The sequence below is a fragment of the Malus domestica genome, chromosome 02 (assembly GCF_042453785.1).
Source record: "Malus domestica chromosome 02, GDT2T_hap1".
Taxonomy (NCBI): domain Eukaryota; kingdom Viridiplantae; phylum Streptophyta; class Magnoliopsida; order Rosales; family Rosaceae; genus Malus; species Malus domestica.
In genome coordinates, this window is record NC_091662.1 from 9,640,543 (window position 1) to 9,662,361 (window position 21,819).

Here is a 21,819-nt window from a genome sequence, read left to right on the forward strand (position 1 = left end):
GCTAAGAGTTGTGACCGTCGCACTTAAACATTTCTGGTTGGAGCCAATTCCATGTCTCGAGTCTTCACTAAAGAAGGTCACTTTTTGGATGCATGGATTTAAGAACATTCTACCAAATAGTTCTGTTGGGAGTTGCTTGCTGCAATCCAAAATGTCAGAGTCTTACTCGAAATTTCAAGGTGCAATGACCACTCAAATTTCCTTTGTATTAGAAAGCAGAACTGGGAAATGTGCCTGGAAAGCCAAATCCATCAGTCACATTTGAAAGTTAGACTGGAGCAGTAGCTACCTCTTGAGGGTTGGTACTTGAAAGTTCCATATCCAAGACTTTCAATCGTATTATTTCTTCCACCACTTTGCAGTCTTTATCTTATACTTATAGAACTTCGAAAAGGAAAGTCGGCAATTCGGTTAGCAGAAAAGATTGATGAAGATGAAGCAAATAGAGCAGGGGAATTCACTCTCGCCGCCACCTCCACCACGGCCACTTCCAAGGGTCTGGGATAAGAAGGCTGTTCCGGAGAGCGTGACAAAGCAAGAAATCGCAAGGTTCTGGTGTCAGAAGCACATTAACGAAAGGAGCATCTCCTCGTCGCTATCAAGGCTGCAGCATGTATTCGAGCCCTCAAGCTCTCGGTAAGATTCTTTAAAATGACTTGTTACAAGAAAAAACTTTAGTGTAACCGAGGATATATCCCCTCTCAGTCTCACTCATCACATGTCATGTGCTATCGAGCTGAGACATATGGATCAGAAACATATGCAAAAGAGCAGTTAGTAGCATTTTTATTTGTTTACTTTTGCTTAACTTGATGAAGGGGTATGGTGTATAGGAGGAAGATCACAGACGTTTTGAGGAGTCCTTGAACGACAATGGCAAAGGCGAGAAGGACAGCTCTTCTGCTACAAACGATAGTAACAAGAGCGCAAGTGACAACGGAATTCGTGTTGGAATCAAGGACTGGTTAGTTAATTTTCTCAACTAGTCAAGCATTTTAAGTTTTCAATTTTTCTTAACAGAGATTTTGGACAAATATTTGTGCAGGTGGACGAAAAGCAAGTACGCATACTTGAACCAACCCGCCATAGAGTCCTCCGCGGATCCTCCGAAGAGGCGGACTTCCACATTTGTTCCGAATTGTTTCGCTTACACGCCTGCGCCGCTCTACCCTACTTCTGTTGGTGTGTTTTATACCAGTTGATGATCATCAGATGGTTCAGTTCAAATGAAGGTTTACAGCCTCTGCAAGTATATTTGTTTTCTGAGTAAAATGTTTGTATTTATGAATATTTGGTAAGTTAATTGGACAGTGAAATATACTTATGGTGTGGAGCTGTGATTGCAAAAACTTTGGCCAATCTTTTATGTTTCAGAACACAAATTACTTAGTTTTTTTTTTTTTTGTCAAAAAATTAGATTGGTAGCTCAAGAATAATTTTTTTCTCTCGCAAGAGTCTTATAGTTCAAGTCATTAAAAGCATTTATTTCCTCGTTCTTCTTGCCATTGGCATGCTCTACGTCCCCAGCGGCTCCTTCGGCAACTCCCTCAAAGCCAACCTCTAATTAAGTAGAAATGAAACCACGAGTACAAAAGAAAAAAAGGGGGTGAAGAAAATCACTTAATAATCTAAAAGTGCACAGTATTTCAAGTTAATTGCGTATTTTGTACGTTTTAAGTGCAAGATTGGTTTGACAAATGGACATAGTAGCATCATGTTGCATTGCATCGTGTCTGTGCCATGAGATGGAAAAATAAGCGCGTCGTTAAAGAAAGATAAATCACTGTCGATGAAATGAAATTGTCACGAAAGTTCATCTCAACATTTAAAGATAGTAAATAAAAAAATAGTAAAAATCACTTTGGAAGTGAAGTTGCCAGAAAAGTTCATCTTCTTCAACCTAACCACATTCACATTGAAAGATAGTAGTGCGTGGCAAGAAAACACGAGGACTGATATACACAAGAGAGAGTCCATTGACCATACCATACTGCATATTCCACTTCTTTGAGAGGCTGTTTTTCTTCAGTTTATCTGGCTTTAATTCTCCTATGGCCAATCAACTTGTCTCTTCTTCTTCATTTAGCAGCACTCCTTCGTGGAGATACGACGTCTTTTTGAGCTTTAGAGGAGAGGATACGCGAACCAATTTTACAGATCATTTACACAAGGCTTTGGTCGAGAAGGGAATCAACACGTTCATTGATCGCCAACTTATACAAGGAGAAGAAATATCACCAGCGCTCCTCCAAGCAAAGCAACAAATAGTTTTGGGACGCATTTACAGAACTTGAGTGCGAAATCAAGGACAACGAGGATCGATATATACAGGATTGAACTTTAGCCGAGACATTCTCCCGCTTACTTCCGCTGTAAACAGGATTGATGCATGCAGTCATATTCTCGTGGTTTAACAGAAGACAACCTGATGTGAACATATTTGTGTAGTATCCCATTCCCGCTGCGTTTATGCATGATTGGTTTTTCCTGTGCTCTTTCTGTGAGTGTTTTACAGGTAATCTGTTCAATTTCTTGATTGTTCATTAATTAATATTTTAGATTTCAATAACAATCAATTTGCAATAGGTTTCAGTATAATAGAAAAGGATCCGGCGATCAAAAATCATTTCAAAATTTAAATTTTAAAATTAAATATAAATAGTGCATAATGAAAACTGATTACACGATGTACGATGAACGGTCATGATTACGAGATCCCTAGGATCCCTTTTTCCCAGTATAATTATGTCATGCACAATAAAATATAAGGAACTTTAACGAAAAGTTTAATGTACTATTCAATTTAACTAAAAACCATATTTTTACACTAAAAAGTCAATTTTGATACTATCACTTTACCCTTTATTTCACCATAATCGTTAAAACTCAAAGTTTTCAAATCATTTTCATTAATTTTCCTTAAAATATATCGTCTTACCTTAAATGACTAAAACAAATTAGCTTACGAATGATGCAAATTGACCGACATACACCATTTACCACAATTAGTACCAATCTCCCTGCAAGTGTGACTTTGAAACGTTGGTGCTAACATCGACCGTTTATGTTTCCATCAACCATTCACAACCATCTTCTCACATTAAAATGTCAAACATTTTTTTGTTTTTTTGTTTTTTTGTTTTTTATATAGACATGCAACACTATACGTTGATAATCTTTTAAAAAAAACAAATAAAAAACAAAAGCTCGTTTAATATTAGAAAATTGTAGAGACTATTCGATGCTCTAATCCAATCTCCCCTCACAGAGCTTCAGATCTTGCTGTTCCGATTCCCGAATCCAATCCGAACGATCTCAAATCCCCAATTCCTTGTCCCAGAAGCAACAATGGCTGTCAAGCCTCGGTATTCGCGCCTCCCGGCTCGCAAAACGTCGTCGTCGTCGTCCACGACGCTGGTCCTGACCTTGCTGGTCATGTTCACCTTCGTCATCCTCATTCTCCTCGCCCTCGGCATCCTCTCCGTCCCCAGCGGCTCCGCCGGCGGCTCCCCCAAAGCCAACGATCTCAGCTCGATCTCGCGGCAGAGCGTCGAGAGGTGAGCGACGAGTCTGTTTGCATTCTTTGCTTTGATTGATTCGGTTGGTAATTTGGTACTTATATTGAATTTTGTGGGTTTGTTAGGAATGAGGAAAATGAGGCTGGGGAGCAGTGGGTCGAAGCCATCTCTTGGGAGCCAAGAGCTTTTGTGTATCACAATTTCTTGGTGAGCTGAACTGAGCCGCCTTTAATTCTCCCACTCATTGAAAATTTATGATTTTTCTGAAATTTTTGGATTGCATTTTTGTAATTACTGTTCAAGATACTGAATTGAGCAATCCATGAGAGTCCTGGATTTTGTTATAATTGTGCCAATATATCTTGCATTGTATATAGAGTGAGTAAATAATTGTGTGTAATTTCTTATTTGTAATGGGTAATTGCATTGCATTTACTTTTGGAAGAAATTAATGCTTCATAAGTGCCGGGATTCGATGGAATCTAAAGCCGGCGGAATCTGACCCTGGTTGGCTAATGTTGGCAGACCAAGGAGGAATGTGAATACCTAATCGATCTTGCCAAACCGACTATGCACAAGTCATCGGTAGTTGATAGTGAAACCGGAAAGAGCAGAGATAGCAGGTCTTTATTTCGCACGTAGTTATCTCGTTTCATTTCAGTTATAAGATGTAGTAGGGAAAATCTGCTGTGTTTCTTTTCATTCCCTTGCCTTACGCCTTCATGTGTGGTACAATTGTTTTACCTGTTGCGTGCAGGGTTCGTACAAGCTCTGGAACATTTTTGGCAAGAGGGCGCGATAAAATTATCAGGAACATTGAGAAAAAAATCGCTAATTTCACCTTTTTACCTGTAGGTATGCTGTTGAGCACATATCCGCCTTCTTATTGATTTTTTTCTTGTTCTTTTTAATGCTTTTTGCCTTCGAAGTTGAAGGTACTACCTTTCTGTGGGATACAATCTTTAGGATATTCATCTATTAATAGTGTAGCTATGTGTGTTTCGTAAAAGTCACAAGCTAGTTTTTAAACCAAAATACAGAACAGGGGGAGGGGCTTCAGGTTCTCCACTATGAAGTTGGACAGAAGTATGAACCTCACTTTGACTATTTTCAAGATGATTTTAACACCAAGAATGGAGGCCAACGTATAGCTACGGTTCTTATGTACCTGTAAGTTTCCTCTCATAGCTGCCCAAATACTCACATTTCTGATGCACTACATCATAGACCCACTTATATCCTTTGCAAATGTTTTCTCCTCCCATGTGGCGCACGCAGCTCAGATGTTGAAGAAGGGGGTGAGACTGTGTTCCCTGCTGCCAAGGGGAATATTAGTTCTGTGCCTTGGTGGTATGAGCTATCTGAATGCGGTAAAAAAGGGCTTTCAGTTAAACCTAAGATGGGCGATGCACTGCTTTTCTGGAGCATGAGGCCTGACGCAAGTCTAGATCCTTCAAGTTTACATGGTTAGTAGCTTCTTGATATTTAGCTTTGTGGAGCATCAATTCCAGATTTAAGTCATCCTAAATTGTCCATCATGGAAAATGTCATTTGTTTATGTGTGCTTCCTTTTTTAATTTTGTTCATATTTAAAACCTTTCTGCTTACAATTTTGTAACTTTTATTACTTATTCACAAGTATGCTGACTTGTAGTACCTCTGAGTTAACTTCGACTCATGTTTATTTCAGGCGGATGCCCTGTGATTAAGGGGAATAAGTGGTCATCTACTAAATGGATCCGTGTCAGTGAGTACAGTATTTGAACTATTATACAAAAGGTAACTATCTTTACCCAAAATAGGTAACTAACAGTACTTACGGTTTCTGCATTCTGTGAAGCTACAAAATTCCGTTTCTCAAATTCCCAAAATCTGCCACTGACTTGCTCTATGCTCTTGTTCTTATATATGGCTTGGTTCGGGTTGTGCTGTTATATGCTATTTCTACACTTAAATTATATGTATCATTTTTTCAATGATTGGCAGGTTATACAAGTTCTTAGGTCGGTGTAGTACTTGTCAATATCTCAAGCCAGAGCTTTTGTACTTGTGCTTCACGTCTCATTTGTAACTAAGTATACGGATCGGCGCCTGCATGCCTTAGATTTTGATATGCTACAGTCGACAGCTGTTCTACTACTAATTCAATTTTTGTTCAAGAGCTTCTATATTCTTGTTATTATCGCAACGCATCGATGAAATAAGTTCGATTTTTTTCTTTTTTAATGGAAATTCCTACTGTAAGAACTCAGAAGGTTTAGAACGTTGAGTTGATGAAAAGAAACAGCAAGAGATATTCACGGAAAATTACAAGTACTAATTATATGTTTATGAACATTCGTGTTCACTAATTTATTCTCGTTATGACATCTTTTAGATAGTTCATTGTACATCTTGTATTCCTCGGAGAGCAAGACTCTCCTTATTGCTACAAATAAAGACAGGGTGATAAATCAGATCACAGAATTTTCAAATTATCTCTGGCACTCTCTGCCGCTGGCCCTCTCCTTTAGGCCTACAACATGAATATTAATTAATTTAGGATTTTTTTTAGTACAACGATATATTTTACACTAAGGAGAGAGGGGTTCGGTTAAGCCACACAATGAACAACCTAATTTGGTATTAAATTCATTATCCACAAGATTCGAATCTAAGATATCTGACTTATAAGTGAGGAGGAATACTATTAGAGTCTTGAGTGACAATTAATCTAGGATATTGAATTGAAAAGTTTTCCGATTCTCGTTAGGACTCAAGGATATAAAAGTTCAGCTTTCACCACGATAGGCAAAAACCCTAGACTACAAGTACACTGCTCCTTTTCCTCCTCCAAGAAAACACCAAGACGTACAATACAAGTATCCTTGACATGGCGAGTGGTGCAGATAATATCCCACACGAACTGTTAGCGAACTTCGGAAACCACCTGAACACTAAAACCGATGTTTCCCAGATTCCGTGCGGTCTGTAAGTCATGGCGGTCCTCTATTCCTCCCTTCAAGAACCTGCTCCAGTTACCCTTAGAACTGTCGGTTGCGTTCGGAAAGGACGGCGAATATACTCATTCCGGAGGCTTTACCGTCATCGAGAGCACAGTCTATCATCTCGCACCTCCCACCGATGACGATCCCCGGAAAGAGGTTGGTTGATTAATGTCAAAGAAGTAGGTCCTGATCGTCAGCGGGGTGAACAACAAACTCATCGAGCGTCGCATCCGCTCTCTTGCTTGTTTGAAGGGCAGCCCAAGTCCATGCCAAAGGTATTCAACTTATTGGAATTTAGGGTAGTTGAAGTGGCAAAAATGTATTTTCTAGTACACGATCCTTACACGCCTGATGATCATTTTATGGTGGCCGCATCCTTGATTCTAGTTAATATCTCTTGCCGTCATAGCGGGAAGAAGAAGAAGTTGGTGGAGTCGTTGGGAGAGCTGCTTTTAGTCGATAAGTATTGGTATGGCAACCCGTAGGACCTTACATTCGAGATTTTAAAGCTGGAGGCTCATAAGAAACAATGGGTTAAGCTTGAGGCGCAAGCTTTGGATGATCGAATATTGGTCCTCGGAGATGACGGCTGGTACTCTCTGTCTGCTCGAGATTCCCCCGGAGTCGAGGGGAAATGCATTTATTTCAACAAGGCTCTTCATCGCAAGAGTTACAAGTGCAATGAGTTGAAAAACATGTTTAGAGAAGTTGCAGTGTACAACTTGGGTTCTGGCCCTGTCTTGCAGCTAACAGATATTCCAAGTTCGAACAACATCTTTTGCCCACGCCCAACCTGGAGATGGCGTGACACGCCATAGTTGAGTTGCAGACATGATGAACGAGGCAAAGATTTCCGAGATGGTGCTGAGGAGAAATAAGCATTGATCAAGTTCTATCCACTGCGGTATCATATACCTATTACTGATAAAGCGAAGTGATTTACGAACTATCGTTACAACTCTTTTTATGTTATTTCTAGCTTTTTTATTGAATAAGCAAATACAGGATCATAGAAACAAGAGAAGGAGGATGATGAGTTAGCAAGAATGCTATCCCCAAAGGGAAAAGTGTTCCACATAAGTTCTTGGTGCCCCATCTTGTGAGTAGCAGATTTTCGCAACGTATGTTTGCTTTGTTTCTCAAGGATTTATGTATTCCAGCTGCGGAGCCAATTGCCCGCTCTCTTTTGTTTGAAATAATACTCGACTACACTAGCTTTAATCACCAGATTTCACGGGGAATCAAGGGAGAACATGGACGTTGTAAGCGCTAAGATGCATTTTTCGTAAGAGGTTGGTGTCTAAACTTTCAGTCCCGGACCCTTTCTCTCTCCCCGACCCTCCCCCCACAAAACCCTAAATGAAATTTCAGGCGCCACTGCCCCTTGCTCCGGCTTGGCAGTGGTGTGTCAGATATGGCAGCTCCGCTGCGTTGGGCTTCAAGTTGGTTGTGACGATGTTGCAGGTAGTTGTGGCTTGATGAGCTGACCAGTAGGTCCCTTCTTATTGTATGTTAGTTTTGTTGTCCCGCCTAGCCAGTGTTGTGGTAGCACTACATCGATGGCTGGACGTGATTTTTGTCTTGAGTGACGAGTTATGCCGCCCCGTCTTCTAATGATGACTTCAAATGGTTTTGTTCCTTTACGATGACTTTATGTGACCTCGTTATTTAATAAAGTGACATCGCTATTCAATGATTTTATGTGATCTCGTTATTCAATGACTTTACGTGATCTCGTTATTCAATGACTTTATGTGACCTCACTATTCAATAAATTGTAGTCACATATACGTATTTGTTGTCTCAATCGTGTTGTGACAGATTAGTATGTGTGTCACTAGTAGTCTAGTTCTACGTAACAAGCATAACCCAACGCGCTGGCGGATAATTCCTTGATATAGACCGACAGTAGTTCATGTAACCCTACATACGAGTAACAAAAACTAGGAAATTTGAAATTTGTGTGCATGCGTAGCAAGCTGAAAACAAAGTGGCATTAACACTGCTAGGGATGGGCAAATACCCATTGGTTATGGATAACCGTGGTTATCCGCCCATTTAAATTTTATGGTTACGGTTATGGGTAACCGTTTAGATAAATAAACGGTTATGGATATAACCGTTTACCCGCGAAATTTAAATGGACGGTTATAGGTATTAACCGCGGTTATAAACGGGGTAACCATTTACCCATTTATTTTATATATGTAAAATTAACACAAATCATGTTTCCTATCAGACAAAACTTAGATCAATGATATTGACTATAGTGCATGATTTCTATAGCTAATATAATATAACTTTCCTTAATCACTTTAAATTTCATGGTCCATTATATATATATTATGTTAATATTTTACATTCTGAGTTAAATAACCTAAGAATACTGTCTTTTAACAGTTTTCGTAACCCAAGAATACTTAGCAAATTTTATATTACCTTCATTGCTAACAGTTAAAAATATCGTCTGTAAAATATTATTTCAATTATTGGAATGGTATAAGTAAGAACTTAAAAAATTAAAATGCGGAAATGTACGATGAATATACCTATAACGATGTTTAATTGTTAGAAAACGAAAATTATGACAAATTTTTCTTTTTTAATTTTCAAGTTGTTAAAAAAACACATAGACGGTGAAAAAGGAGTAAATGGTAAAAATGAAAGGATAAACAGGTTTAAAAATGATAAATGGATAAACAGTACTAAACGGTTACGGTTAAATGGGTACACGGTTATGAGTATGGTTAACCGTTTATAAACGATTATGGGTATAGGTATAGGTATAACCGTTTAGACAATTACCCAACAGGTAAACGATTATGCGGATATGAGAATAAACGATTATGGATAAATAACCGCAGTTACCCACCCGCCATAACTGCTGCCCATCCCTAAACACTCCACACCTCCAATAAAAACCAAATTTCACAACGTCGTATTGTTGCCAAAACATGATTATTTTTCTAATACAACAGATATTCCCACCAATATTCCTTTATTTATAATGTAGCTGGGGTCGTCAGCGCTGGGATTTGAAGCAACTTCGTATTGTTGCTGAAACACGTCGATTAATTTGAGCGGAAAAATTGGTACAATGTTGACCTGCATCGGCATTGTCGATACCCGTCAAGTGGTTGTTGATCTAGCTTTTGATCAGATTCCTGATGACATACTGCAAAATGCCTCCGTGATCGAAATATGCCAGCTCAACCTGCACCAAAGACGGAACAAGCCAAAATTTAAGTAACCCGAGCTTGATCGGGCAACGAAAATACGAAAGAAGCGAAGGGTGATGGAGTGTCTTACCTCTGTATCGAAACGTAGTGTACATACGAAGGACTTGCCATTATCTGTCACCACTGTGACATCCTGACCGGGTCTAATTTCACTGACAGTGCTGGGAAGATTGATGGTGTAGCGTTCCTCGCCGGTTAAACCAAGAGAGTCAGCATCCTCCCCGGTCTTGAAACATAGCGGAATGATGCCCATGCCAACAAGATTACTACGGTGAATGCGCTCAAAGCTCTTTGATATGACTGCCTTCACACCCTGAAAATTGTCATGTTTAAAACAGACTTCATTAGAGATAAGGCAAACATATAACGGAATCAAATGCATAATTAAGCTACCGCTAGAGGGCATACCAATAGCATTGGACCCTTTGCAGCCCAATCACGAGAACTTCCACTTCCATACTCAGCACCAGCCAAAATAATCGTATCATGTCCTTCGCTTTTGTACCTCTGTCAATAAAAGTAGAGGAGTCAATATTACACGTCTCAGTCAGGGTCGAAAGCATCAACATTAAACATCCAATACGGAGGAAAACCTTCCTGAGGAATTAAAATGATTATTCGATAACCTGAGTAAAAGTTGAGATTGAAATGCATTACCATAGCAGCATCAAACACAGACAGTTTCTCTCCGGTGGGAATGTGGATTGTTTTGGGACCAACTTCTCCTTTCAAAAACTTATTGACCAGCCGAATATTAGCAAAAGTCCCTCTTGCCATAATCTCGTCATTACCACGGCGACTTCCATAAGAGTTGAAGTCTCTTCTATCAACACCACGTTCCAGAAGGTATTTAGCTGCTGGGCTGTCTTTGTGGATGCTACCAGCTGGTGAGATGTGGTCAGTTGTAATACTATCTCCAAAGTTGAGCAAGCAGTAAGCATTCTTCACACCATGAGCACCCGGAGGAGACATGGTCATATCCTTAAAGTACGGCGGTTCATGTATATATGTTGATTTTGGGTCCCAGGCATAAAGAGTGCCAGATGGTACAGATAACTGATTCCACATTGGATTTCCCTTGGTGATTGCTTCATATGTAGCCATAAACATATGAGGAAGCACATTTGATTGCACAACCTGAAAACAGCACGACAAGAACAAAATGAATTTCCGATCCCTCGACTTAAATAGTAGAAACTATCCTTGTGCACATCATTTCAAAATCTTATAGAATTATATAGCGCGATAGTAGAGCAACTTACTGTTGCCACTTCTTCATTGGATGGCCAGATGTCCCTGAAAAATATCTTCTTTCCATCTTTTCCCACCCCAATTGGTTCTTTTTCAAAATCAATATCTACCTGCAGCATTGCAAACAAATGAGATACTGCACCAAAAGTCAAATTTTACGAGACTAAAATCAGCTGATGAGTGGCATAAAAATGCATACAACATAACATGATACAGAGAGTAACAACTGTCTGTGCAAGAGTTCCATACCGTTCCAGCAAGAGCATAGGCAACAACAAGGGGAGGAGAAGCAAGATAATTAGCCCTTGTTAACGGATGCACACGACCCTCAAAATTCCTATTTCCAGATAATACAGCCGCAGCTACAAGATCTGTACACGTGCAGAAAATCAACTTAGTCACCATGTAAGACTCCACGAAGTAGTATCTGTAAGAGCACAAACTGTAGAGAAAATTACCATTTTCTGTAATAGCAGCCGCTACTGCATCATCAATATCTCCTGAATTCCCAATGCATGTCGTGCATCCATACCCAACAATATGAAATCCTAACTGATTCAAATACTTCTGCAACCCACTGCAGAACAATACATGATTTAAGAATAAATAACAAAGGTAGCGTACCTCAAAAAATAGAGATTCTAAAATTACCTCTTTTGCAAGTATTTAGTTACAACCCCAGAACCAGGAGCAAGACTTGTCTTAATCCATGGCTTGACCTAATAAAAGGCACAAAAATGATGCAAGGACAGTTAATAAAAAGATTCACTATATTGCCCAACGTTATATACTGCAGAAATAAAACTAATCTTTCGGTTACGTGACATCAAAAGTAATCAGCAGACTAACAAACAGGGGGACAGCAAAGTTATCCTGCGCAACGCAGGCACTTATTTTGGTAATCACACGGCAGGCAAAGTGGAAATGGACTCATTCTGAAGAGTCCACCGCAGGCGTATGAAAATGCATTTTATATGACACGAAATTCATTGTCCATGATAGATCCTAGGTAACGAAAACGGTCGCTCTTTGGTATTTCTTGATCTCCGATCCTCACCCCTAACTCGTTTTGGCCTCCATTTGCACTGAACTTGCACTCCATATATTCTGTCTTTGATCGGCTTAGGCGAAGACCTTTAGATTCCAACACTTCTCTCCAAAGGTTAAGCTTTGCATTTACCCCTTCCTGAGTTTCATCTATCAACACTATATCGTCTGCGAAAAGCATACACCAAGGAATATCATCTTGAATATGTCCTGTTAACTCATCCATTACCAACGCAAAAAGGTAAGGACTTAAGGATGAGCCTTGATGTAATCCTACAGTTATGGGAAAGCTTTCGGTTTGTCCTTCATGAGTTCTTACGGCAGTCTTTGCTCCTTCATACATATCCTTTATAGCTTGGATATATGCTACTCGTACTCCTTTCTTCTCTAAAATCCTCCAAAGAATGTCTCTTGGGACCCTATCATACGCTTTTTCCAAATCTATAAAGACCATGTGTAAATCCTTTTTCCCATCTCTATATCTTTCCATCAATCTTCGTAAGAGATAGATTGCCTCCATGGTTGAGCGCCCTGGCATGAACCCGAATTGGTTGTCCGAAACCCGTGTCTCTTGCCTCAATCTATGCTCAATGACTCTCTCCCAGAGCTTCATTGTATGACTCATTAGCTTAATACCCCTATAGTTCATGCAATTTTGTACGTCGCCCTTATTCTTGTAGATAGGCACCAAAGTGCTCGTTCGCCACTCATTTGGCATCTTCTTCGTTTTCAAAATCCTATTGAAAAGGTCAGTGAGCCATGTTATACCTGTCTCTCCCAAAAGTTTCCACACTTCGATTGGTATATCGTCTGGGCCTATTGCTTTTTTATGCTTCATCTTCTTCAAAGCTACAACCACTTCTTCCTTCCGGATTCGACGATAAAAAGAGTAGTTTCTACACTCTTCTGAGTTACTCAACTCCCCTAAAGAAGCACTCATTTCATGTCCTTCATTGAAAAGATTATGAAAATAACCTCTCCATCTGTCTTTAACCGCGTTCTCTGTAGCAAGAACCTTTCCATCCTCATCCTTGATGCACCTCACTTGGTTTAGGTCCCTTGTCTTCTTTTCCCTTGCTCTAGATAGTTTATAGATATCCAACTCTCCTTCTTTGGTATCTAGTCGTTTATACATATCGTCGTAAGCCGCTAACTTAGCTTCTCTGACAGCTTTCTTCGCCTCTTGCTTCGCTTTTCTATACCTTTCACCATTTTCATCGGTCCTCTCCTTGTATAAGGCTTTACAACATTCCTTCTTAGCCTTCACCTTTGTTTGTACCTCCTCATTCCACCACCAAGATTCCTTTTGGTGTGGGGCAAAGCCCTTGGACTCTCCTAATACCTCTTTTGCTACTTTTCGGATACAACTAGCCATGGAATCCCACATTTGGCTAGCTTCCCCCTCTCTATCCCACACACATTGGGTGATTACCTTCTCTTTGAAAATGGCTTGTTTTTCTTCTTTTAGATTCCACCATCTAGTCCTTGGGCACTTCCAAGTCTTGTTCTTTTGTCTTACTCTTTTGATATGTACATCCATCACCAACAAGCGATGTTGATTAGCCACGCTCTCTCCTGGTATAACTTTGCAATCCTTACAAGTTATACGATCCCCTTTCCTCATTAGAAGAAAATCTATTTGTGTTTTTGACGACCCACTCTTGTAGGTGATCACATGTTCTTCTCTCTTCTTAAAGAAGGTGTTGGCTAAGAAGAGATCATATGCCATTGCAAAATCCAAGATAGCTTCCCCATCCTCGGGAAATTAAGGGAACACTACCCCAACCTACATGCTCCACTCAGAAAGCTTCAACTTACAAGCTTCAACAAAAGAAAATTCAAAGAACTTAGCGAAGAAGGCTTTGGTGTATTTAACACAATACGTTGAAATGAAGGAAAGCTTATTTATTGATATCCCCGATAAGTTACAAATATGTACATATACATGAGTCAAAATAAACACACAAGAGGGAGCCTTCACAAAGGTTGCTTAGGAGAAGTCTCAGCAGTCGGTAGAGCCCCAGAAAGAGAAGGCACCGGAGGGGGATCATTTGGAGCCTCAGTACTGGACAGAACCCTAGAAGGAGGAGGCATCAGAGGTTGATCATTTGGAGCTTCATTACGCGGTACAGCCCCAGAAGACGAAGGCAATAAATGCCTTTGGAACAAACCCACAAATCTCTGATGATCAAGTAAAACCTGACCATCAGTTTCCTTCATCTGGTCAAGCTTCCTCTTCATGTTTGTAGCATAGTCATGTGCGAGCCGGTGCAACTGTTTATTCTCATGCTTGAGCCCCCTAATCTCCTGTTTGAGACTCATCACTTCAGCCGCCAATGATTCAACTTGGCGGGTTCGAGCAAATAGGCGTTGGGCCATATTAGACACAGAACCTGCACACTGAACACTGAGAGCCAGCGAATCCTTAACAGCTAACTCATCAGACCGTTTGGAAAGTAGTCTGTTATCTTTGGGAGTGAGAAGGTTCCTGGCCACCACCGCAGCGGTCATATCATTCTTCATCACGGAATCCCCAACGGTAAGAGGACCAGTAGGGGAGACGAAGGATGGGCGCCATATGTTGTCTGGAGAAGGCGGGGCTGCCTCTTCAACAAGGTTCAAGTCAAAACGACGGTCGGAGGGGCCAGACATTTTCAAAGGTGTTGAAGAGAGAAGAGGTCGGACAAATCAAGATCTTAGAAGTGCAAGAATGAAGCTTCTACTGGTGGAGATTCAAGTGTGCTTTGGAACTTAATGCCAGCCCCTATAAAAATCTGCACTCGACGGAGCTTCAGAAATCGAAGAGGCGCCTGCTCAGAAATCGAAGAGGCGCCTGCTTTCTCAAAAGCTGGGCTGCTTAGAGATCACGAGGGTTGATATCAGAAATCGAAGAGGCGTTTGCTTTCTCAAAAGTTGGGCTGCTCAAAGACCACGAAGGCCGATCTCAAAAATCGAAGAGGCGCTCGCTTTCTCAAAAGCTGGGCTACCCAGAGACCACGAGGGCCGATCTCAGAAATCCAAGAGGCACCTACTTTTTCAGCCTTGTCAGCACCTGTCACACGCACACTCAGCTTTGCGGAAATTATAGGCATTCTGTCAAAGACTTCTGGGGAAGTAGAAAACACATGAATCTTACTGTTCAATCACCCACTTCCCACACGCAACAATAGCTCATGGGTACCACAGATAACTTTGCCAAAGTTCTCTGCCAAAGTTGAGCACGTGAAGCTTGCAGCTCCCACTACATCGCTCTGACCAAGAAGGGTAAAAGAATAGCAATTTTAACACTCCCAACAAGATTGCTTGCTCCAAAATCGAAGAGGCACCGCCCTCCGAATCTCGAGAGCCAGACTCCCAACATGATTACTTTCTCAAAAATCGAAGAGACACTGCTCCTCGAATCTCGAGAGCCAGACCCCCAGCATGATTACTTTCTCAAAAATCGATGAGGCATCGTTCTCCGAATCAATCGAAGAGGCGCTCGCTTTCTCAAAAGCTGGGCTGCTCAGAGACCACGAGGGCCGATCTCAGAAATCGAAGAGGCACCTACTTTTCTAGCCTTGTCAACACCTGTCACACGCACACTCAGCTTTGCAGAAATTATGGGCATTCTGTCGAAGACTTCTGGTGAAGTAGAAAGCACATGAATCTTACTGTTCAATCACCCACTTCCCACACGCAACAATAGCTCATGGGTACCACAGATAACTTTGCCAAAGTTCTCTGCCAAAGTTGAGCACGTGAAGCTTGCAGCTCCCACTACATTGCTCTGACCAAGAAAGGTAAAAGAATAGCAAAGAAACAGCACTAACAAAGTTTAGACACATAAATTTTGAAGGTCTAGCTACCATATTATTACCCACAAGGGTAAAGGAACAGTACCACTGCTGGATAATTGAAAAGTCCCTGTGTGTCAACCTCTGTGCTTCGTGGCAAGGTAGACTAGCAAACATGCCCAACCTTTACTCACATTCGAGAAAACACTCCCAACAAGATTGCTTGCTCCAAAATCGAAGAGGCACCGTCCTCCGAATCTCGAGAGCCAGACTCCCAACATGACTACTTTCTCAAAATCGAAGAGAGGGTAAAGGAACAGTACCATTGCTGGAAAATTGGAAAGTCCCTGTGTGTCAACCTTTGTGCTTCGTGGCAAGGTAGACTAGCAAACATGCCCAACCTTTACTCACATTCGAGACAACACTCCCAACAAGATTGCTTGCTCCAAAATCGAAGAGGCACCGCCCTCCGAATCTCGAGAGCCAGACTCCCAACATGATTACTTCCTCAAAAATCGAAGAGACACTGCTCTCCGAATCTCGAGAGTCAGACCCCCAGCATGATTGCTTTCTCAAAAATCGAAGAGGCATCGTTCTCCGAATCTCGAGAGCCAGATACCACAGACCACTTTTTCAAAGTGCTCTGACAGAGTTAAAACATGTGAAACTGGCAGCTCCCACTACCGTGCTATGACCAAGCAGGGTAAAGGAATAGCATTACTACTTGTTGTTAGGGAGACTCCTATATATGTCGACCTCCATCCCCAACGGACAGGCAGACCTGCAAAAATGCTCAACCCTTCATCATATCTGAGAGGGCACTCCCAACGAAGCCTTTCGAAATATTCAGCTTTCTTTCCCCCCGATAATACCTCTGCAAACAAGCTATACTAGAGCAAGAATATCTCATATCATCAGGGTTAAAAGCAAGAGTATCCCATATCATGCTTTTTCCCTGTCTTTTCTTTTGGCCTTGTTTTTACCTGCAAGACAAGGAGAAAGAGAGCAATCAGTCAGCACTTGGAATCAAGCTTCCAGCCAGGAACTGACTGCCTGGAACCCCTTACCTGATTACTTACCTGGCATTGCTCTCGAGTACTCATCTTCAACATCTTATGTTTCCAGGGAAGATTCCGCATCTGCTTGAGGAACAGATAGGGCAAGTGCGAAGGATACAAGGAAGCATGTGGAGACAAGCGTAACAGCACACGTGCCGATACATCCATTACTCTGTCAAAAGCAAAAGTATCCCATATCAGCAGGGTGGAACGTACTCTAGATTTGATGGACTTGTTTTGACCCTCAAATTCTTCAGTCGGCCTTATACTCTGGAGGAAACCAGAAAACCCTCCAGCTCAGTTCAAGAATAAGCCTGTGGAAAGTTACTTCTTCAAAAGCAAAAGTATCTCATATCATCTCTTCTCATTTTTCTTCTCTTTATCCTTCATGCTGCTGCAAGATGGGGAGAAGGTGAACAATCAGTCGGAGCTCTGATTGCTTACCTTGTCTGTCACCTCTTTCAGCAGACCCCCTAGCTCGGCGACTTGGGGGACTCCTACTACATGGTTTGTATCGCGCTTGACCAAGCCTGAAACTACAAGTAAGCTTCAAGTGAAATTGATACATTACCTTGTGCATCTCCACCAGTTAAAGATACCATCCCTGGATGGAGGAAGAGTACTTCCAGAGAAGATGCCACATCTACCTATGAGACGGATAAGGCAAGTCAAGACGACACCACACTCCGATACTTAGAAGTTTCGTGATTACGAGATCATTCTCCCACAATATTTCCTAATGTCATTTGTACTAAATCATTCACTTGTACTCACTAAATGAGAGCTTGAACCTATGTATTTGTGTAAACCCTTCACAATTAATGAGAACTCTTCTATTCCGTGGACGTAGCCAATCTGGGTGAACCACGTACATCTTGTGTTTGCTTTCCTATCTCTATCCATTTATATACTTATCCACACTAATGATCGGAGCAATCTAGCGAAGATCACAAAAAGCGACCGTTTTCGCTACCTAGGATCTATCTTGCAAGAGAACGGAGAATTAGATGGAGATCTCAACCATAGAATACGAGCTGGATGGAAAGAGTGCATCCGGCGTGTTGTGTGACCGTCGTAGGCCACTGAAGCTCAAGGGAAAATTTTATAGGACGGCAATAAGGCCAGCGATGTTGTATGGCACAGAATGTTGGGTGGTGAAGCATCAACACGTACACAAAATGGGTGTAGCGGAGATGAGGATGCTTCGTGGGATGTGTGGGCACACGAGAAAGGATAAGATTGGGAATGAGGATATCCGAGGTAAAGTAGGAGTAGCCGAAATTGTAGGAAAGATGAGAGAAAATCGGCTCCGGTGATTTGGACATGTGCAAAGAAGGCCGACTGACGCTCCGGTTCGAAGATGTGACTACGGGACAGAGGTTCAGGGCCGAAGGGGTAGAGGAAGACCTAGGAAAACTTTGGAAGAGACTCTAAGAAAAGACTTAGAGTACTTGGATATAACGGAGGACATGACACAAAACCGAGCGCAATGGCGTTCTAGGATTCATATAGCCGACCCCACTTAGTGGGAAAAGGCTTTGTTGTTGTTGTTGTTGTTGTTGTTGATTTATTATTATTATCCTATAAATGATTACACAGACATGAGAAATGAGCCATAATTAGAGACATCTAACCTCCAATCCTAATTCACAAGCTTTCTTGGCAACCAAAGCAGCTCCAAGCATTACACTAGGATTTGAGGTGTTTGTGCAACTGGTGATAGCTGCAATAACAACATCCCCATGCCTAAGCTGTGCTGGAGTTCCGTGGAAATTGAATTCTACAACCTTACTTTGAGATTCCTCTGGCACAGCAAAACCCTGCAATACATTGCAAGAAACATAAGCTTTTCAGGAAAATGTTTTCTTAAGTGAACAGTAATCTATAAAGTAACCAAATTCTTGAACTTCCAAATGAGCCCCATAGCTTCCAAGCAGTTCTGAAAGAACATTTGAGTTAAATTACGGCACTTCTCACCTTAAATCCAACTCTATTGTCAAGGCATGCATGCCAATCCCCTTTCATTTCTTTCAAAGTAACACGATCGTGTGGCCTAGAAAACATATTATTCCAGTGTCACGCCACAAAAGATTGGACCCAATGAAGTGTGCATGTTAGCTTGAGTTACCAAGAAATCCTACCTCTTTGGACCGGATATGCATGGTTCCACATCATTAAGATTTAACTCAAGATAGGAGGAGTACACTCTCTCAATCTGGGGCTGTGTTGAGAAAATTGTTCATTCAGAAAGTTCAGAATCAACATTACAGAACATGTTAAATAGAAAGGTTCCAAACATAGTGGGTGCACATATTTTACCTCATTGTAGTCGACAAACATCTTATTAGCCCGTAAATAGGATTCTATCAGAGCGACCTACATGGTAACTTTTATCTCAGCATACAAACAAATGGCCAAGATAAATGAAACAGTGTTTAAACAAGCAGTTACCTTGTCATCACTTCTGCCCGTAAGTTTTAGATACTGCAGGGTGACATGATCCACTGGGAAGAAGCCCATGGTTGCACCATACTCGGGAGACATGTTGGCAATAGTGGCACGGTCTGCTAGTGACAATTCACGCATGCCTTCCCCTGCAAAAGAAAGCAATGGCCAACATCTGATGTGAGAAGAAATGGAAACCAAGCAGCACTTGGAGCATCTATCATTGAAACACCAGTACAACTAGATAATATGATTAAAGCGTACGGGATTACCATAGAACTCCACAAACTTGCCAACAACTCCATGCTTCCTCAGCATTTGAGTTACTGTAAGAACCAAGTCAGTAGCTGTCACACCGTCTCTCAGTTTTCCTAATAATTTAAACCCAACAACACCAGGCAGGACCATGCTCATGGGCTGTATAGAAGAAAAGAGAGACAAAAAAAAGAGTAAATGTATATTTCTGGACAAGAAAGTGCACAAATGTGCCGCAATAAAACTCAGGTTGTACTGTAATACTAGGGTCAACAAAATCTAACGAAGACATCAAGTTATTCATGAAAAAGCTGGCAAGGATCCATGGATGCACTTCTTTACCTGGCCAAGCATAGTGGCTTCTGCTTCGATACCACCTACTCCCCAGCCAGCGACACCTAATCCATCTATCATAGTTGTGTGTGAATCTGTCCCGACAACACTATCAGGATAAAGCAAGCCGTCTGTGTTAAACACAACTCGACCAAGGTATTCCAAATTAACCTGTAATCAGCATTTCAAAATGTATGTCGCAGGTTAGTATCCTGGAATAATATATTAGAGGTTAAAATTTGTGTTTCCCAAATTGATTGAATTACCTGGTGAACAATCCCTGATCCAGGAGGAACAACAAGCATGTTATGGAATGCATCTGATCCCCACTTCAGAAAACCAAACCGTTCTTTGTTTCGCTGGAACTCAAATTCCATATTTGCCTGCACGGCATTTTCTGATCTTGCAACATCTACTTGAACCGAGTGATCAATGACAAGATCAACTGGGACCTACATTCATGAGAAGCCAATGTTGATACTCTTTGAAACAGTTAAAAGCAAAAAAAATAAAAAACTGCCAATGTTAAGCAACAATGCACGCATATATGTAGCTCACCAATGGGTTAATCTTGTTAGAATCCCCCTTCAGATTGTTCATGGCATCACGCATACAAGCTAGATCAACGACAGCTGGTACTCCAGTAAAGTCCTGAGAACCAGATGAACAACACATTGATAATCCACGTAACGCTAAACTGTGATAACTTCAAATTTCAAGACTGAAAATCCACACACTGATTTACCTGAAGCAGGACTCTAGCAGGTTTGAATGGGATCTCAACCTGCTTGGGAGAAGTGTTCTCCCAATCAATAATTTTCTCAACATCATTACTCTTCACTTGAAACTCATCACAATTACGAATAGCGGATTCGAGAAGGATCTTAATCGAGAATGGCAGCTTCTCTGCAACATATAACACCAATACAATAGTCAATTTCACCACAAACTTTCACACTTTCAAGTGAAATAAACAAAATTAACACTCTGTTTCCCCGCAGTAATCCAAAAGCAACTACTTTTCACAAACACAAACCACAAAGATTCAAACTTTCTACTCATTTCCCACACTTTCTCGGCAACCAAACAGAAAATACAGTAAAACCGATCAGAGAAACAAACAAACCGATTCTGGGATCGTTGAGAGCCGGCAAGCTGTAGTATTTGCCGAATTCGCCGCCGTCCGGCTTCTCGAGCGCCGTCAGTATCTTCTGAAACGGATTCGCGGCAGCTGAAACCACCCCAAAACATAAAAAATTAAAACAAAAAACCAAAAAATAAACAAATAAAAAGCTACGATCGAGCCGGTGGATAGTGACTGTACCCATTTAGCGATAAAGATCCGAGCTTTCGGTTTCGATTCAATTCGAATTCGGGCCGACGATTCGAGAGAGTGAAGTGAAGGAAGAAGGGGAAACACTTGGCAACGTTATCTGGAGTTCTGTTATTGTTATTGATATTGTCGTGTGTTCTTGGTTTTGGTCCGATGAATATCCTGATCTTAGTGGAAGGGCAATGATTCGGTGGGGTCGAGTCTACTTTTCTGTTCCTGCGCATTTTTCATGTGATTTGCTGTTGAACTGTTGGTTGGGTGACTTTTGGGTCAGTGATGATAAGGCAAAAAGATGGGCCTTTGGATCCTCTGGAAGTGGACGGCTTCCAAGAATCTTGATGCCTTTTGCTATTTTTAGAACAAATTGGGTTGGGGTTGCGCGGGATATTAATCTCTTTGATTTTTTTTGTGAGGTCTTAATTTCTGAAATATCCAAAACAAATGTTGGGATTGGGAAATTCCTATACCACAAAAGGAATATAGTTTGAAATTGCTTAAGCTTTTTATTTATTTTATTTTATGATATGAGTGGAATATACTGGCGTATTAAAAAAAATCACAATTTGACATTTGAATC

The 21,819-nt window shown here is 41.1% G+C and overlaps 2 protein-coding genes and 1 long non-coding RNA gene across 3 annotated transcripts; 2 read left to right on the top strand and 1 right to left on the bottom strand.

Moving 5' to 3' along the window:
- The first annotated feature begins 407 nt into the window (after positions 1 to 407).
- On the top strand, positions 408 to 1,349 carry LOC139190389 (uncharacterized). Its single transcript, XR_011574605.1, has 3 exons — positions 408 to 636; positions 834 to 964; positions 1,046 to 1,349. It is a non-coding gene; the product is annotated as an uncharacterized lncRNA (long non-coding RNA).
- Positions 1,350 to 3,138: 1,789 nt separating this feature from the next.
- Positions 3,139 to 5,825, top strand: LOC103455898 (probable prolyl 4-hydroxylase 10). The gene is made up of 8 exons (XM_008395515.4): positions 3,139 to 3,557; positions 3,644 to 3,725; positions 4,044 to 4,141; positions 4,276 to 4,373; positions 4,559 to 4,688; positions 4,797 to 4,984; positions 5,209 to 5,297; positions 5,505 to 5,825. The coding sequence occupies exons 1-7, from the start codon at positions 3,349 to 3,351 to the stop codon at positions 5,280 to 5,282; spliced, it is 879 nt and encodes a 292-aa protein (XP_008393737.1). The 5' UTR covers positions 3,139 to 3,348; the 3' UTR covers positions 5,283 to 5,297; positions 5,505 to 5,825.
- Positions 5,826 to 9,415: 3,590 nt separating this feature from the next.
- LOC103455909 (aconitate hydratase 1) lies at positions 9,416 to 21,487 on the bottom strand. The gene is made up of 20 exons (XM_029090280.2): positions 21,234 to 21,487; positions 21,036 to 21,140; positions 20,655 to 20,815; positions 20,468 to 20,560; positions 20,176 to 20,361; positions 19,919 to 20,080; positions 19,594 to 19,738; positions 19,328 to 19,470; positions 19,196 to 19,252; positions 19,018 to 19,097; positions 18,854 to 18,929; positions 18,511 to 18,696; positions 11,647 to 11,714; positions 11,454 to 11,572; positions 11,245 to 11,366; positions 11,007 to 11,105; positions 10,402 to 10,881; positions 10,153 to 10,251; positions 9,815 to 10,057; positions 9,416 to 9,719 (listed from the first exon to the last, which is right to left on the bottom strand). Exons 1-20 carry the CDS (start codon positions 21,235 to 21,237, stop codon positions 9,651 to 9,653), a joined length of 2,697 nt encoding a protein of 898 aa, XP_028946113.1. The 5' UTR covers positions 21,238 to 21,487; the 3' UTR covers positions 9,416 to 9,650.
- Between the last annotated feature and the right edge of the window lie 332 nt (positions 21,488 to 21,819).

Excerpts from the sequence above, each read along its gene's own strand:
- LOC103455909 (XM_029090280.2), bottom strand. Across the intron at positions 20,561-20,654 it reads CTGCTAGAGTCCTGCTTCAG|GACTTTACTGGAGTACCAGC; the intron begins GTAAATCAGTGT and ends TCTGGTTCTCAG. Across the intron at positions 18,930-19,017 it reads TGCATATCCGGTCCAAAGAG|GCCACACGATCGTGTTACTT; the intron begins GTAGGATTTCTT and ends TATGTTTTCTAG.
- LOC103455898 (XM_008395515.4), top strand. The coding sequence starts at position 3,349 with ATGGCTGTCAAGCCTCGGTATTCGCGCCTCCCGGCTCGCAAAACGTCG. Across the intron at positions 4,142-4,275 it reads GGAAAGAGCAGAGATAGCAG|GGTTCGTACAAGCTCTGGAA; the intron begins GTCTTTATTTCG and ends TGTTGCGTGCAG. Across the intron at positions 4,689-4,796 it reads GCTACGGTTCTTATGTACCT|CTCAGATGTTGAAGAAGGGG; the intron begins GTAAGTTTCCTC and ends TGGCGCACGCAG.